Source organism: Hemibagrus wyckioides, linkage group LG03 (genome assembly GCF_019097595.1).
Source record: "Hemibagrus wyckioides isolate EC202008001 linkage group LG03, SWU_Hwy_1.0, whole genome shotgun sequence".
In the NCBI taxonomy this organism is placed as follows: Eukaryota; Metazoa; Chordata; class Actinopteri; order Siluriformes; family Bagridae; genus Hemibagrus; species Hemibagrus wyckioides.
Window position 1 is genome coordinate 24,683,353 of NC_080712.1, and position 18,806 is coordinate 24,702,158.

Here is an 18,806-nt window from a genome sequence, read left to right on the forward strand (position 1 = left end):
AAATATTACTGATTGCCATTAAGAAAAGGCACTCTATTTTTGAAAAATGCAAAAATAAATAAATAAATAGTAAGGGGTAAATGGCACAGTTACACACAGCTGTGTTCTGTAATTCTGTTGCTCTTTAAGGAATGAACTATTATGATGAAATTTCTGTACACCAGTCACTGTGGCATCTTGATAGCATGTTGTATCTTATTTCTGCTTATTACAATTAAATATAAAGCCATCCAAACAGTTGATCCTTGAAATTTAAAAGTGAATTTGCATTAAATGGAACAGGGAATGTATATATAGAGTTTACAATTCTAGACAAAATGATTATTAGAGTATTGTCAAGCAACAGGAGATAAATCCTGTTTTAAAAAATAAAAAACCATCCCCGGAGAGCCAGGTTTAGATTGGTGCTCTGCCTCCATCTAGTGCATGTTAACCAGAATCACACCGTTTAGAAAGACAAAAAAAAAAAAAAATCACTGGCTTCCATTTCTTCTTATTCACATTCGTAGGTATTTCACAGAGCCAAACCTGAAAATCATACATAAATACCTTTAGTTAAAGAAAGTCAGTCATGTGCTACATTACTGCTTCATGACCTTTACACTAGAGGCTACTAAGTTCAACTTTCTGAAAGCACAGATAAGTTGGTAACCATCATCTTTCAGTGCTTCCTGTATTCATATATTCAGTATCTTTCACTCGTGATTATCAATAATATTCGGTAAACAGATCAGTAAATCTTAACTACAGAGGAAAGGGAGATCCACACCACAGTGGCATTTTGCATTTTATTTTACAAAGAGTAAAAAAAAAACAAAACAACACAAACAGCTACAAGTTAACAACTGTACCAAATAAGCAAAAGAAACACACACAAATGACTGAATGTTTAGTCTTTCAATTACAAAAACAGAAATACCAAAGCTGCCTAATACACAAACACACACAGACACACATTTACTTGCAGTCACTCACACACTCTTACTCACACACACACTAGCACCAAGTTGATATTTTTCACTTAAATCTTATTTTGATTTTTTTGGTGTTTTGCCAGTGACTTTTTTCTTAGGTGTTGAATTATCCTTGTGGCAGCAATCACAAACCCAGCATCCTAGAATAAAAACACAGCACAATTAACTTTAGACAACAGGTAATGTAGTTACAATTAATCTATACTGCAGCTGAAGTTCACAGGATATTGTACAATGATTTAATTTAAATCAGCTAGATGGTAGCACTTTTGGCTAAGAAATTGTTAGGCAAAAAATGCATTTACGCTGGTTAAGGTGCATTGTACTGTGTTCTTCACTAACTATTCTTTTATTTTAAAGTATCTGTAAAAATGTGTGGTGTGCACAAACTCTGCTAGAATATATTGATCTGTTAGTGTAGTAAGTAAGAGTACCTTATGTATGTTTCCAGGGTGTCTAAGTGCACTGATAACCAGTCAACAAACCAAATCAGTTAGTTCAGTCACTGACTCTTACCCAAGGGAATGGAGTCCATTCCCACGCAGAAGGTGTGGAAACCACGGTCACACTTATCACAGAACATCATTTCCTCTTCGTGATGGGGCTGCTCACACACTGTGCAAGTCTTACACTCCATACACTGCCATGGGTAGGTCTTTATTAACGCTACTAGCTCTGCACTCATGTCCAAGCAGGAAGGGTGACCTGAATAGACAAACAGGTCTCCCTCAGCACACACACAAACTGTACTCTCAACATAAATGACAGGGGATGGAGATGATCATGATGTAAACAGATGGTCAAGCCACCTGTTGTGTTTTTTTTTTTTTTTTTTTTTAAGAGTCTTCAAATAAATGATTAGAATAATGAGGCAAAGCTTTGAAACCAATCAATAATATAGGCAAGTTTTGTGATTCAAATATAGACTATAAATAAATCTGAATTACAGTTATTTTACATTTTATTTTGTTGTAATAATAAAAATTTCAAGCCCATGAAATTGGAAAAAAAAAAAAAAAAAATAAATAAAAATCTAATCCTGGCTTAACTGTTCATGTCTCTTAGAACCCTTCTTTTGTAAATCTGTAAACAAGCTGGTGTACAGTGCTACTTTAGGGTTTTTTATTATTATTTAAATAAAAGTTTTTTTAATATTTAAAAAAATAAACAGAGAGAAAGGAAAAGGTACATCTGAAGTATTTACTTACCGCTGTTCTGGCATTGAGAGCAGTGGATGAGTGCCTCTGGTTTGCCCTTCTTGTTGGACTCCTTACCCTTCTGGCATATGCCACATATAGCATTGGGAATGACCTTAGGCTGCAAGGGCAGAGCAATGCTATAAAAGCCATGGCAACCAAAAGGTCCTACAATTCCCATAAAACTCTGATCATGGGTCTTACACCCCCTACATACCAACATGACTTAATTTCAAGTCTTTAGTTAAGGCCAAATGGGTCTTAAACAACATACAGCAACCTAAACAGCAGAATATGTGAAATGCAGGGGTTTCCAGACTTATCTGCAAATGACTGGTATGGGTGCAGGGTTTCATTCCAGTCAAGCAGGAGTTATACCTGATTCCACCTGTTTACTCAGCTGATTTGATTTTCAGTAGACTCAGATATGGCTTCTGCTTGCTTGGAATGAAAACCTTCACCCACACTGGCTCTTAGCAGATATGATAGGACAGCACTGGTGTAACATTCTCAGTAAAGCAAAGGAGCAGCAGAGCTAGCAGGGTTTGGCAAGATGATATCAACATCAAAATAAAATGACATACAGCACTTTTCTAATACTATAGCAATATCATCAGTGTTCCTTAGTAGTGCCTGTTGTGTTTGTACTTTTATTAAAACACATCTCATAAACCACAGCTATTCTGTTTTGTTTGCATTTTTTTTCTCAAACCAACATTTTTTATTTCAGTAAATCTAAAAAAAAAAAAAAAAACAAACAAACAAAAAAAACAATAATAGCCTAATATGTGCAAACACAATGGATAGTTTTTACCCATGTAGACAAATGGTTTATTTGCTCAGTGTCAGTTAGGGCTCATGAGCTTCCTTTTACTAAAGCAATACCTTTGGGATAAAAAGAAGAAGACATAACTAACATGAAAAAAAAAAGCATTTCATATTTTACGCTTTAAGAGCACACATGAAACACTTGATCGGAAAATAGGCTGAATATTTTCCTTTTAGTGCTCACACCATTAAAAAATCTCTGCAATCTACTTTCTTTAAAATGTTTTTATTCAAATGCTTAACTAATATGCAGGTCTAACAGGTCAAAGCCCACACTATAAAAACTGCTAGAAACAGCAGTCTCAGGACATCAGCAAATGCAAAGTAGGTGGGCAAATTGCAGGGCAGACAAACTTTCGCTGATAATAAAGCTCACATTTAAGTCAACATGTGGATAGAAGCCTTCATTCTGTCACAGTAAGAGACGATCAAATGCAATTTAATGCATTACAAAAGAGGGGAAACATCACTGTAAAAGACATAGCAGTTACACTAGAACACTCAACAGGACACAAGAACTTGTAGAAGAGATGAAAAGGTCATCATCCTGTACAGGAAATGGATCAACAGAAGCTGTACCTAGTATCACTTACACAAAATGACTTATAATTATTAGAATAATTATAATTTATAATAACTGCAGTTTATTCTCTACGCATGTAAATGAATAAAAACGAACTGAAGTTTATCAATAAAATTTGGAGGGGGAAAACATGATCCACAAGATGTACAGTATCTTCCGATACGTTTATTGTTTTTTTTGTTTTTTTTTAGGGTATTGGTTTAGAAACACCACTGTGACCCTAACTGTAAGTGATTTTTATTTTATTTTATTTATTTACTTAACACAAGCTTGTAGTGAGAAGGAACAAGTGTTTGATATTCTGTAGTGCATATTATAGTGTCTTGTGAGTTACTGTTTACAGAAGAACTAAATCACTGACAACTAATGACGTAACCAGCTGGTAATCAGGCTGGTTTCTTTTTCATTTTGAAAGGGCATGCTGTGCTCTTGGCACCCTAACATGACTGCAATTTTATGCTAAATGACAGGTATTTTTGTTATTTGAGTGATTGCAGTATAATTGTGTCATTACATCATTCACAGGTCATTCACAAACACATTGCATGTGTACACATTGCTCGTGTACACATTGCTCCTTACATAACTGGTCAAATTGTGATCCAGTCCAAAAAGCGTATTCTGTTTATTTCATTCAGAATCATGCAGCTCTTCCTGCTTCAGGTTTGTGTAATAGGGTCTGCTGGGCGAGGTAGATGTGTTCGATTAAAAGTAATGGATAATGTTTCTTCTTGAAAAAATATAAGAGGAATTATTTGGATTTACATGTAGTGTTAACAACAGAACAACAGAGGTTGAGAGGATTAGAAGAGCTACTAAATACTGATTATTATTACTGAGACGTGCAAAGTATGACCTTTTTTTATACAATAAATTCCTAGCAGAAAACATATTGTTTTCTTTTTAACAGTGCTCGTCCTAGTTTAGTTCTACTTGTGAAGGTATACCTTTTGTTGATCCAAAGTGCTTTAACAATAAAAAAAAAAAAAATGCTGATCAGCCAAGATGTGCTTGGTGTTTTAAGTTTCCTTTCTTACATGTGGAGCTACAGAGCTAATGTAAGTACTAACAAGCAACAGATTCACCGCAGTGAACAGACAAAAGCAAAAAATGGGGAAACCAAACATGGCTTGGCTGGTCGACTACAAAATCACCACCGTCCATTTTACCAAAACTGGTTCATGTCAAACAGTAGTTTGAAACACTTGCATGCTACAACAACTTGCAGGTGAATTCCACCCAAAATAACCAGACTGTGTTGTTCTTAACTGTTTCTTTATCTAAAAATTTTCAAAAAAAAAATCACTATTGTATTTTTAAGCAAAATATTATGCACTTTTTTGTACATCACTGGTGCTTGTTTTTTGGAAGGAATTCTCCTTTACGAAGAAAACATAAGTTTCAGTTCTACAATAATAAATATAATTTCTTGGATATTAGCAGCCAATCATGTCTTCACACTCACCTTTCTACCTGGCCAAGAGGTATTTCGTAACATCTGAAGTAATGTTTATATGGTTGGGGTAAATATAGATTTATATATATTTTTTTTTTTGGTTAAAAAATGAAAGAAAAACCAGTGTGTGCAACTCAGCATTAAAACTTTAAAGTAACAACAGTGCCACATTACTGGCATGAACATTATTGCTCCCAAAGTCAGTGTTGATAAAAGTGACCATTTGAAAGGCTGAATGGTACCAAACAAGTACCAGTCTCAGAAAATAAAGTTCCCTTGATGACTGCAGTCCCAAAAGATTGCCTGTTTATGTGTGTGTTGGTGGTTTAAGATTGTAGCATCGTTTAGACTCAGGGCAGATGAAAAGAGGTGGATTTCTCATTTGAAAGTGCTAGAAAAACCGAGTAGGCAAAATAAGGGGAAGAAAAAAAATATATCAGGGGCTTTTGTCTTCTACCTTGTACCCAGGAACAGATTTTTGTTGGAGGATGCGTGCAGTGGCATCTTTGCTTTTGCCTTTGGACTGGACCCCACTGTCCTGGCTGTCTCCATCAGACGTATTTCCTGTTGAACTGTCCTGGATGGAAACCGCAACAGTTTTAACAACTAAAATTCCTCTAATACTGAATACAGCCAACTATTAATATCACCATGGCAGAAGAAATAGGATTGTCGTCATCCTAGATGCAAATAGACACAAGTTTGCTCTTTTGGACTCTTGGCCATCTATGGCATTATCAGGATCTGAACTTGCAATCTCCGGATGATAGAGTGAACAATATTTTCTGTTGCAACTGGGGTGTTCTTAAAACTAGGGATGCAACAATACAGTTAAACCACGGTTCAATACGTACTGCGGTTTTTACCCACGGTTTTCGGTTCGGATGGCTTGGCAAATTAAAGGTTTTTTTCCATTATTCTTTGTTTAGGCAACAGGAACAGTAAGTATGCTAAGGAGAAAAAACTGCTTTTAGTTGCAATTCTCTTTATTTTACTTAAATGCAAAAATCACCTAACACAATGAAAGTGTACTGAAAATAGTGAGATATAAAAATTAGCGCTTGTATGACTATTACAGGAGACGGGTTTGGAGGACAGCGCTCTTTATTTCCCAATCCGCTCTGTAATGACCAGTCACTGTGAGATAACTCTCTGTAATGACCAGTCACTGTGAGATAACTCTCTGTTACCCCCGAGCTCCAGCTATCTGTTATTAGAGCAAGGCTTTGTGCTTTAACCAAAGCGTTTTCAATTTTTTTGCGCGTTTTTTCGTAGAGGTCGGGGAAAAAAGGCTCCCGCTTCCACAAAGTGATATCTCTGGGTGATGGAGCTGTAGATGTGTGGTCATGTTGGAAGTATTTCCATGTCAGTATCTAACTCGTGTGGAACACTGCTTAAACACAGTCATTTTTTGTTTACTGTTTTTGTTTCATCGGCGTCATGGTCAACAAATATTTAAATTTAAATTTAATAAATAAATTTAATTTATATTTAATAAATTTTATTTATTTATTTTTTTTATTTTTAAAAACCCATGGTTATTATTGTTTTAAAGGGAAAAAAAACGAAAAACCGCGGTTCACATGCGTATTGAACCGTGGAGGTCGTACCGAACAGTTCAATATTATATTGAGTATTGTGGCATCCCTACTTAAAACCATCTTAGTATCCCTAACAGAAAAACCATAACAGCAGCCATGGCAGTGTTTAACATTTAGCATTTAACGCTGTCCTTTTTTCATGTTTTACAGTTATAATTATATGAATATTGTGCCCCACCTAAAGCTGATAGATATGATATATAATGAAGATTTTAAATCTTACAGAGGAGCCTTTGTTTTTCTTGCCATCATCCAGCTTTCCATCTTCACCATCATCTGAATCACCATCACTGTCTGGGGCAGGCAGTTCAGGGTCCAGTGGTGGTTCATACAATGCTGTGTTTAAGGGCAGGTAGCGCAGCTCATTTGGAGAATACCTGCAATTACATGCAGACAAAAAACTATTACAGGCCAGCATTAGCACCTTGAGTTAATGTTAATAGCACTGGGAGCACAGAAATACTAATGAGTTATGTCACTGATCAGGTTTAATCAGTGTGACTACAGACTAGAGCTGGGCGATATGGCCAAAAAATTGAATCTCCGATTTTTTTAAAAAAAAATTCGATTTTAAAACGATTATTTTTCTTTAAAAATTTTTTATAAAAACACTAGAGACTATAGAATAGATTTTTTTAATTTGAGCAAAAACAATATAACCAAACATACGAACTGCTAATTTGGTCTAAAAGTGCAAAGTGCAAAATTACTTTCGCTAACAAGTTTTTTTTTTTGTTATTTTAGAAAAACAAATCAATACAACAACATAAAAACCTTTTTTGTAGATTTATAAAATGCAAACTTTCACCAATCTTTACAAGTTCTAATTATTCTAGTAAAATAAAGTAATATAACAAAATATGAGGAATCTGTAAAGTACAAACTGCAGACTTAACTTAAATCACTTTTTATAAAATAAATAATTGTCACCTGGAAAAAAATCCCAGAAGAAAAACAATTTTGTAAATCAGTTCAACACGCAACTAACACGCTAAATAAAATCAACACGCAACTAACACGCTAAATAAAATCAAACAGGTGCCAGACAGCATTTTACATCTGTGTATATGGGCACAATCAGGGGCGAGTCTAGGATTTTCATTTAAGGGGGACTCAGCCCCCAATGAGGGTATAATAGTAAAAAATATAAATAAATAAAATAAAATAAAGGTTTGACTAACATGGTAGGATGGTAAACTTATTGCAGCATGCCACTGTATTGCATAGATGTGTATATAACATTTGAGTACTGAACAAGCCAAATACGAGTCTTCCTGATCTCACACACACACAAACACACACCCTCTGATCCTCACTCTGTGACACCGCGGTTTCTTCAGTTGGATTGAAGAACTTAGAAACAAGCTCTTTGCATCGCAGAACTACGGAAGCTCGCTCTGCCAAACCAAAGTGAAATCGGAAAATCGATTTTCGTTTTTTCAACGTCGACATAAACCATAAATTCGAATTAATCGATAATAACGATTAATCGCCCAGCTCTACTACAGACACGAGCAAGCAAGAAAGCAAGCAAGCAAGCAAGAAAGCAAGAAAGAAAGCTTATTTGGTAATAATGTTATCATCATACCTTTTATAAAATTCCTGGAATTGTCCTGGGATTAGGGCAACTGGGTAGGGCCCAGTCTTTGTCCTTTCTGGTGGGAGGACTTTGTATTTACCTTGAGGTACCTGAATTATCTGCATGAAAAAAAGAACAAGCTGTTTGTGAGACCCAGACCTGACAAATCAAATTTATAGAGATGCAATATTTTAGTTCAACACAATAGCTAAAAAAAGCCAGGAAGGTACAGGGTTAACAATGAAACTCAAATACCACATCACTGCATGATGCTGGTGGAGGGAAATGTTTTCTGGCTCCAAAACACCCCAAAGTGGCTCCATAATATTCAGATTTTAGTGACTGTGCAGACCAAGACATCATCAAACCAGTCTGCCACCAGTCTTCTTGTGTGTATTAGTGCTTTATCATCCTGATACACAGCACTACCTTTAAGGTTCACTGTTAGAACCACTGAGTTCACATAGTCCTCCAGAATGGTTCAGTAGTCCCTGGCAGTGACACACCCACCTAGCAGGTAGTGGGTCTAGGGAATGCCATGATGTTGCAGCCCAAACTATCGCACACACAGTAAAGGTGCTCTCATCAGATAAAAATACCTGTTTTACATTGTCCACAGCATAAGAGTTCCTCTGCCAGCAGCAATGAAACCAATGTTTGGCTTTGGCAGGAGTGAACAAAGGTTTGGCTATAGAAGCCTGACCATGAATATTGACCTGTGAAGCTACTACTGTGCATTTAATACTGCAGTGAGTTGGGTAGCTGTGGTTTTATATTTTTTGGATACAATGTGGGTTATTACCATTTCAGACAGCTTCCTCTCGAGTCGACAGTTACTCCTGTTGGATGTGTTTCAAACTTCATGGTGGTATGTCGACATTTCCCTGGATACTCACGATACACCACAAACACTTGCTGTCCTGATCACAGATTTGTCCTCTTTTGAACTCTGATGTGTCTCCCATTATGTTGTGTTGTTATGTACAATTGTGCTACTGCTCTGCTAATTCAGCCTTCACACTCGGCTCTTACTTATGGAAGGTGAAATCAGTGAAGATTTCATTGTCCAAACCCTGCAATCTGAAATAATAAAGCCACTAAAAGCAACCTAGCTATGAAAAAACAACAAAAAAACCATGACCAGCTGAGATCCAAGAACTTTTAGCACAAAATAATAAAACAATCAAAATGTATGACTGTATTGATGACAGAAATAATAATAATAATAATAAAACACAGTTCCCTATATAACCTACATGTGCTGAGAAACTGCAAGATAGTCTCACCTCATTCGAAACCTACCATTATAATTACTACTAAATAGTATTATATCAACTTATATTAAAAAATAGTATCAAGTTATCCCTCCTGACTGATCCAGAATTTGCTACAAAACAAAACGGTTATGCAGGAGTGCATATGTTATTCACAGCAAGTGCTTCTGTTCTTAAAAGTCCAACACTAACGACGCCTCAGAGGCAGCGCATATGCTACTGTCTGAAGTTGGAAGCTTATCTGTGCAATTTAGTTTATAACAAGTTACACATTTCAAGTCTGTTCTGCACTTTGTTTTGAACCAATACAAACATCGAATCACACCTTTCCAATGTGCTGTAGCATTCACTTCATGGTTCAGCACAGGATCAGGAGTTAATCTTGTATCTGAATGAAATGTGATGGATATGTAGATGTGAGTTTCTTTCTGCTGTGTACAGTCTTACGTGTGTTTGAAGATCAAAGTAGGCTCTTCTTTCCTCCATGCGCTCTCGGTTGAAGTTACTGTTGAATTCTGCTGCTTTTTTAGCAGCTTTCTTGATGTATTCTGGTACTTTGCTGGCTTCAACCTTTTGGGGATTTTGCTGCTGCTACAGTAGAAGATACAAAAATGTACTTAAATAAATAAAAACCAGGTTCAAATATAATCAACTATATAATATATATAATCAAATGTACAGAAGGAGTAATTCAAGGCCTTCTTTAAACCACTTAAGCTTAAAATATTGCCTTTTAAACCCTATAGTGGTTTAAATATATATAAAAAAAAAAAAGTATTTATTTGATGAATAAATTAATAGAAAATATGAACAATAAGGCATTTATTTGCACTAATTGCTTGGACAAAAACAAATGACATATGATTTATCCTTGTAACCAGGTTGTAAAGATGGCATTAACATGCATCCTGTCTGATCGGCTCACCAATGGACAGACACACAGTGATCACACCTGGCATTATGAATCCAGTGACCACTCTAAGAGACAAGATTGGACCTCTTTCACAATTAGACTTATTGATGTCCACTTACAATCCGATCACTCAGGATGCATATTGATACTAGACATACATAAACAGTGCCTGAGAGTAGTGATGATGATAATAATGCTTCCTGACAGGCAAGAGAATAAAATACACAAAAAATGACATCCAAAAGAAGCAGACAGACACAACCAAAAGTGATCATTTTGTTCTCAGCATGGTAGTTTGGCTAGCTAGCAAGAGGTAGTATTCTTTTGGCAGAGATGCACAGAGCCATCACTAATGCAGATTGATGTCAACCTTCACAGAATCATGGTGAGAATACACCTGAGCAACCCAGAGGTTTGGATCTCTTAACTGAAACTCAAACTGCCTGTCACAATGATCAATAATCTTTATAGTTTTTTTTCCCTCAATGTAGTTAAAATGTATTTCACTTCATAAACTGCATTCTCACCAGCACTGGTGTAATTACTATTTGGATGCACTACCTGTTATGCAACCCTGAATGATCTTGGACTGCACTCACAGCTGAGACATTTATTTACATCGGCAGAGAATAACATGGCACACACCACATTATGAAATGCTATGAAACATGGAGCCTACAATATCATGCATCTACCAGAGAGCAGGGGTGTGTTTCAATCAGCTCTCTAGTTTAGTAGTCGTAATCAGACAGTCTGGCATTTTAATCTCAATCAGAAAATCCTTACATTTCACTGGAAGGTTGACTCCCTTAAAAAAGCCCACAATGCACTGCAAAATACAGAAAGCATCAATGCTCACTATGATCCCTTACCTTTCTGAAGCCTCTTAGTTCAAAATATCTTGGCAAACTCTCAGCCAAGTTCATCTACAAATGTAAGTAGCTTGGTATTGTTGTATCTCTCATTTTTCTTAAATGATCTAATATTTTCTTACTTTTAAAGTAAAATTGCTTATAACTTAATTTGTTTGAATCTTCTTCTTTCAGCTTTCCCCTTCAGGGGTCGCCTGATCATCTCTCTCCTCGTATCCCTATCTTCTGCCTCCTCAACACTTGAATTTGTTTGAATCTAACTTTTAAAAATAAAAAAATAATGATTTAAGGGCTTTTACATTAGCAATTTTGTCTGAAACAGAGCAGGGGGGTCACAGTAAAAATTGGTAATATGAAAGCTGTCATATGGACCAGGACACGCAGCATGGTACAGAATCTTGAGACTACCTGTAGGAGGTGGTGCAAGTTTGATTGTACTGGAACTCTGCTGTGAAACCTTAACAGGTTTGGGTTTTTACAGTGACAGATGAGGAAATTAGAATGTAGCCAGATATCATCAGAGTCCGAGCGCCTGAATTCATGTACATATGATTCATCACATAAGGAATTAGGGAGCTGATTGAGATGCACACTCGAGAATTCAAATATTGAGAATTCAAAATTTATCACCACATCCTGTAGCTTTCATTACAAAACCTGTTGAATAAATTTAAACTAAAATTCAAGAACTTATAAAATAAGGAGTGCTTACCGCACTCTGGGTGCTCACTGAGTACTCTTTGGTGATCCTCTGCCGCTCACGCTCTTGAAGTATAACTGAGTACTCTGCATGTTTAGTTGGATACTCCTTAATCATCAGATCGATAACCTCGTCACTGCGCAAAGCCGTAAGGCCTAAAAGAAACAAAACAATCAGATAAATGCCGACACCAGATGTTAGACCAGGTCTTGATCCAATGACCCAAGGATAATTTTATACATCTTCACACTCAAATTCCAAATTTATACTTGACATGCAGGTTAGGCATTATGCAAAGCCCTTATTCTTTATTTCAAAACAAAACCTTCAGACTTATTATAAACAGGTCATAAACTGACATCTTCCAAACAAAGAACAAAAAAAAGACTATAGATTTTTAATTCAATATTAAGATAAAAATTAAAAACAAAATACAGGAAAATACTTTAAAATTTCTTACACTTGCATGTTGGGGGAAAAACTTACCTAATGTACACTGCGTCTCTGTGATGACATTCTGCTCTCGAAGATAAAGTTTTTCTTTGTGAGATAGGTCTCTCCTTTCCAGATCTAGAAAAGCACACACACACACACACACACACACTTGTGGTACTTATTCAGAGCAAGATCAGCCTTAGAGTAGCTGAATAAAACAAGTCATTCGGCTGTTTTCATAGTTTCTTTGCTAAAGTGCATGCCACAGTTACATTTTTATGACACTAAACATTATTTTGTTTGGGAAGGCACTGTTATTCAAGCACATAATATTTTCGTGCTTGTGTTCATTGTTTGGTCAGAAATATGGAGGGGTGTGTTTTCATGAGCACTTCTTGGTTCTGAGAGCTGGTTTGCCTTTGCAAATCATGCAAGTGTGTTTTTATTTAGAAAATTAAAACAAGAAGTAATTGATACCAAATAGCTAATAATATTGGTATAAGGGTATAATAACAACATACTTAAGTCATTTAAAGAAAAAAAAAGAAAAAAAAAGAAGTGCATTAATTTACATGTATACTGGAAATGTTTTTATTTCTGTATTAACACAGGCTCATATGCTATGCTTATACCTTTGGAAATCAGGCAGGGGATGTGGCTCAGGTACCGACTGCTTTCACTCTACATTTAAATATTATGATAGGCAAAATATAGGACATGGAATCTCACACTAAATCCGTCGCAATGCTTCAAGCACTTTATGTCATTTCATGAGAGGAGTCTTGTAAATCTGTCCCTGATTTTTTGGAGACTAGCTTCCAGCTATTTTGCTGTGCTCCTGAGTGTGTGGGAAGTGTTCAATCTGCTTATAACAGACAGGAGCAAATAAAAAGAAGTGTCTTTAACACATTGAAAACGGAAGGTGTGAAAGCCTCCTTAAACATCACAATAAAAGCTTTGTACCTGGATACTTCCGCTTAAATGAGGTGACTCCTAAATACTCGCTGACTTGTTCCTGCAACATATAATACTCTCCCGTATCATCCGGGGGCCACTTGTATTCAGTCAGATTCTCAGCAGGAAAATATGTCGGTCTGTAACAAGACATGGAAGAGTTCATATCAGGAAGATGAGTTAAGCACTGTACGACAAAATACAATGTAGGAAGGAGGTTTTTGAACATTTCATGAATCGATGGAATGGTTTGTGGAAACATCACAGTTTGTCATCCCTACACTGAATTGCCTGCAGTGCATGAATACGGCAAGAGAAAAAAATACTGAATATTTTGATAGATAATACAAAATAGAGGCATCTAACTTAATTACAGAATACTGAAACACCACAACAGAACTGGTGTTACTTTAGCACAAACTGCTGTTCCATTTATTTCCTCAAAGCTTCACTTGTCTAGCGAGGTCTAATAGCTAGTATCAAGGCTGTTAGCTACTGAAAGGTAAATAAAATATCAAGTATTTAAGGACATTAGAGATCATGGGAAAGTCTCTCAACACTTATTTAACTTCAAGCAAGAATACATGATTTCAGCAACATGCCAAATGTTGGCACATTGCTACGTCTGCATTTCCTCCATGAGTAGCGAAGACGTTTTAACTTAGAGAAAACTCTGCCTTTGCTGTTAACAGAATTTCTAGTTTGATGGAATGATATCCTCTGAAATGCACCAGAATCTCATGGGCATCAGTTTACATCAAGTCATCTTGAAATAGCACTACATTTAAAACGTAGAAAAAAAATACAGAATGCAAAAGTATTTGGATACAAAACATTATATTGAATTAAAACGTACTTAAAATACAGGTATGTATTTTAAATACAGTTAGTAGAAATACTGTTCATGAGGATATATAATTACACCATTAAGGGCAGACTTGTGTGCAGTTAATATGATGCTAGCCGGTGTTAATAAGATTTCATAGACAAAGCGAATAGAGGTTATTCATTTTCCAAGAACTGACGATTTCCAGCGACATGAGTGGCAGCAACCGTTGGTGACTAGATGTTGTGACTTGGTGTGGTAACTACCAGTAGGAGTGAAGACAGCAGAACGCGCTTGAAGTGTGGCAAAGGTCACACACTGCTTCTCCTTCATCTTGTTTATGATGATATGTTGCATATACACCAATCAGCCATAACATTATGAGCACTGACAGGTGAAGGGAATAACACTGATGATCTCCTCATCATGGCACCTGTTAGTGGGTGGGATATATTAGGCAGCAAATGAATATTTTGTCCCCAAAGTTGATGTATTAGAAGCAGGAAAATTGGGCAAGCGTAAGGATTTGAGCGAGTTTGATAAGGGCCAAATTGTGATAGCTAGACGACTTCAGAGCATCTCCAAAACTGTAGCTCTTGTGGGGTGTTCCCGGTCTGCAGTGGTCAGTATCTATCAAAAGTGGTCCAAGGAAGGAACAGTGGTGAACCAGCGACAAGGTCATAGGCGGCCAAGGCTCACCAATGCACACAAGGAGCGAAGGGTGGCCCATGTGTCCAATCCAACAGATGAGCTACTGTTGCTCAAATTGCTGTATAAGTTAATGCTGGTTCTGATAGAAAGGTGTCAGAATACACAGTGCATCACAGTTTGTTGTGTATGGGGCTGAATAGCTACAGACCAGTCAAGGTGCCCATGCTGACCCCTGTGCACTGCAGAAAGTGCCAACAATGGGCATGTGAGCATCAGAACTAGACCATGGACCAATGGAAGAAGGTAGCCTGGACTGATGAATCATGTTTTCTTTTACATGTCGCGTGGATGGCCCGGTGCATGTACGTAGTTTACCAGGGGAACACATGGCACCAGGATGCACTATGGGATGAAGGCAAGCCAGCGGAGGCAGTGTCATGCTTTGGGCAATGTTCTGCTGGGAAACCGTGGGTCCTGCCATCCATGTGGAGGTTACTTTGACATGTACCACCTACTTAAGCATTGTTGCAGACCATGTACACCCTTTCATGGAAACGGTATTCCCTGATGGCTGTTTTCTCTTTCACCAGGATAATGCACCGTGCCACAAAGCAAAAATGGTTCAGGAATGGTTTGATGAGCACAACAACGAGATGTCAATCCAATCAAGCATCTGTGATACGTGCTGGACATACAAGTCCGATCCATGGAGGCCCTACCTTGCAACTTACAGGACTTAAAGGATCTGCTGCTAACATCTTGGTGCCAGATACCACAGCACACCTTCAGGGATCTAGTGGAGTCCGTGCCTCGACCGGGTCAGGGAAAGGGACCAACACAATATTAGACAGGTGGTCATAATGTTATGCCTGATTGGTGAATACAGTGCTGAATTTTATATACAAACGATCTCAATCCAGAATGTTTCTTCTTATCGACAAGGAAGCAGAATGCAACTTTTGCCGCCCACTAAAAAAATTGATTACTATGGCATCCAGTAATAAAAACACCTACTGACTACTTCACAGTACAGCGATTGGTTTAGGCACACAGCTCCCGTGATTTCATGCCAAACGCTTCACATTATAAAACACAGCTGTAATTCTCTTCTGGATGTACCATACAAAATGAGTGGGTGCAACACAGTAAAAGTTCGTACCCCAGTTCATGGCTGCTGGTGTCGCAGCTCCTCGAACTGTCTCCTGAACCCATTCTGCGTCTCTTGGGTGCCTGACTGCCATCGCTCGAATTCTCTTCAGTGTCATCCTAAAGCAGAAACACATGATGGAAATTATACCTTTTTTCAGTCACAGGAGAGCAGACGGTTTTGGCTTCCAAAAGGTTCAATGACATTTTCTTTTTCAAAACCAAACTATTTTGATTAACTTACACTTAATGGCATAACATTAAACAGATTAAATTGATCTACTAGAAACATGCCATGTTAAATAGCATTCTATACTTAAAAAGCATTCCTATACTTGATGTTATTCCTGCTGTGTCTGTGCTTCATTTGAGTTTGACCTGATAACTAGTATAGTTTAATTCTGTTAGGGAATTTCAGCATGACGCTAACCTTTGATTAAAATAGACTAAATTGACTAGATAGATATCCCGGCGTTTGTTTTGATTCTCAAAGACAGATGCTAATTTTGCTGAACGTTTGTGGCATTTATGGAGGCCCAATATAATACATTATGGTGCTGTCCTGTCCACAAGACGTAACATATTATATTGTTTTACGCCACACGCTGACAATACATACATTTAACCGTTAAACTGTTATGTTTATATGGTTATACAATCAGCCAGGCCGAGCGGTTAGCAACCTAGCAAGACACAAAGAAACTGGTGAAATGCGCGCACTTATTTTGCCTTATACACTTAATTAGACCAAATTTCTTTTCTACTTCATAAATAACAGGAACATATGTAGCACATTTCACCATAAAACAGTTGTATATACCTTTAAGGACTGTGCTCCAGGTGTCGCAGGATTGCTATCACACTGCCTCGGAGACAGAAGAGTTGCCATTTTGATTTTAAGGGACCAATACAATAATTCCACTCCGGTTGGAAACTGGGAACAGAAGAAGAGTTCCGCTAAAATCTGAGCGGTAACATTCCTTACTTGAACACGACTAGCTTAAATCTTAAACTACAATAACAGTATTATGGTTAACGATATAGTTATTCATCAGTTATTAATTAGTTTTTATTCAGGTAACGTTTATGAAAGCGATTTACTGAATACGATTATTACATTTCCTCCAGCGGAAATCAAAATTTATTCGCAAGAAAATGTGTACGCCCTCTGCTGGTGAAACTGTAGCACTAACACAAAGTGTAATACTATTTTGTAGAGCAAAGATTCCACTGTGTAAACATCTTCCACTGCAACACATCATACTAGTTACAGTACATATCCTTCTTCATGAGATTCACAAGATTCTTTATATAAGGCATCATGCACAGATTACTTGTTACAGTTAACAACACACATTTGGTTTACATCATTTCTGGAATTATTTGCAGACCATTATCTCTCACGTGTTGCCTAAACACATTTTGACCAATAAAACATGACAAGACTTGACATGCCATAAAACAGCAGGAATGGGTTCAGGGCAAAGTATTAAAACTCATGTAAACTGTGCACTAAGTCACAGGATTTTATTCATACAGGGAAGTATACTGTGTTCCTTACAAATACATTCATAAAACATGTTTCCTTTGATTTGGTAAAATTTTTTATTCAGTCAGTAATGTAATATGTGGCAGATGTAATAGCAAAAAATGTCTCTGCAAAAATGACTGGAGATAATGTTTGTTTAGGTAGTCAGGTGAGTCAGAAAACACTGGCAATTCACTAACATTCATTATTTTGCAGGTCCAGAGCAAATATGTTGATATGAAACTATCAACCCATTTATCCAGTTTCTGGACCACTTACACAGGTTACAGGTCCCTACACAAGTTCATGGGGAGCCTGGAGTCTATCCCAGGGGATTCAGGGCACAGGGTGTCAACCCATCACAGAATATTATCAGGCACACACGAACAAAGCAGAATACACAAAGGACACCCTCAAAGTACAGGGAGAACATGTGAATTCCACACACACAGAGGAATCAAACCACCAACCCTGGAGGTGTGAGGCAAACATGCTAACCACTAAGCCACCATGATATGAAATTATATATTTAATATTATGTTATTATGTTATGTTAATCTTATTAAAAATAAGTGATTTAAAAATCCAAGCTTACTAGGTAATTGGCCAAACTGGTTACTGAATTAACATATTAGACAAGAATGGAAGCAGGGAGTAAGAGTGTACCCACTACCTCAACTGGACTTTTTGCACATCTCAGTTTGCTATTTTCTCTACAATGCAGATTTTGGTCTTTATATAATAATACAATGTTCATACTCATCAGTTCATATCAACATATTACTGTATTTCCTATGCTTCAATATTCCATATTTTAACTATTTATTTTCTTTGTTTATTGTTAAGCGCATTAACACTTTACTGTAAATGTCGCTTTTCACATATATTTCCTTATTGTCTCTTTATTTCCATATACTTCCATGTATTTCCACATATATGTATTACATATTATTGTTTCTATTTCTATTTTATCTTAATGTTAATTCAGCTCTTTTTTTACTCTATTTTTTTTATAACAATTTGACTATTTTTATACAACAAGGACAGACATAAAAAGCATTTCACTGCATGTCATACTGTGTATGATAGTGTATGAAAAGCAGAGAAACAGTGAGTAGCTGAGTGAAGGAACACAACCTGGAATTGTCACGGCCTTATAATAATATTACATTTCATTTCATTTTTAACAAGAAAAAAACTTGTTTCATTTTCTTTTTATTACCGCCATATTAAGCAAATTATCAGAGTTTTTCTGTTGATTGTCTGTTATGTTACTTACATATAACTTAT

The 18,806-nt window shown here is 36.7% G+C and overlaps 1 protein-coding gene across 1 annotated transcript; it reads right to left on the reverse strand.

The window, feature by feature from the left end:
- Positions 1–833: 833 nt before the first annotated feature.
- Positions 834–16,972, reverse strand: phf10 (PHD finger protein 10). Its single transcript, XM_058386359.1, has 12 exons — positions 16,809–16,972; positions 16,002–16,108; positions 13,375–13,505; positions 12,463–12,546; positions 11,989–12,131; positions 9,939–10,082; positions 8,227–8,336; positions 6,862–7,015; positions 5,495–5,614; positions 2,183–2,291; positions 1,491–1,679; positions 834–1,114 (listed from the first exon to the last, which is right to left on the reverse strand). Exons 1-12 carry the CDS (start codon positions 16,875–16,877, stop codon positions 1,029–1,031), a joined length of 1,446 nt encoding a protein of 481 aa, XP_058242342.1. The 5' UTR covers positions 16,878–16,972; the 3' UTR covers positions 834–1,028.
- Positions 16,973–18,806: the final 1,834 nt, after the last annotated feature.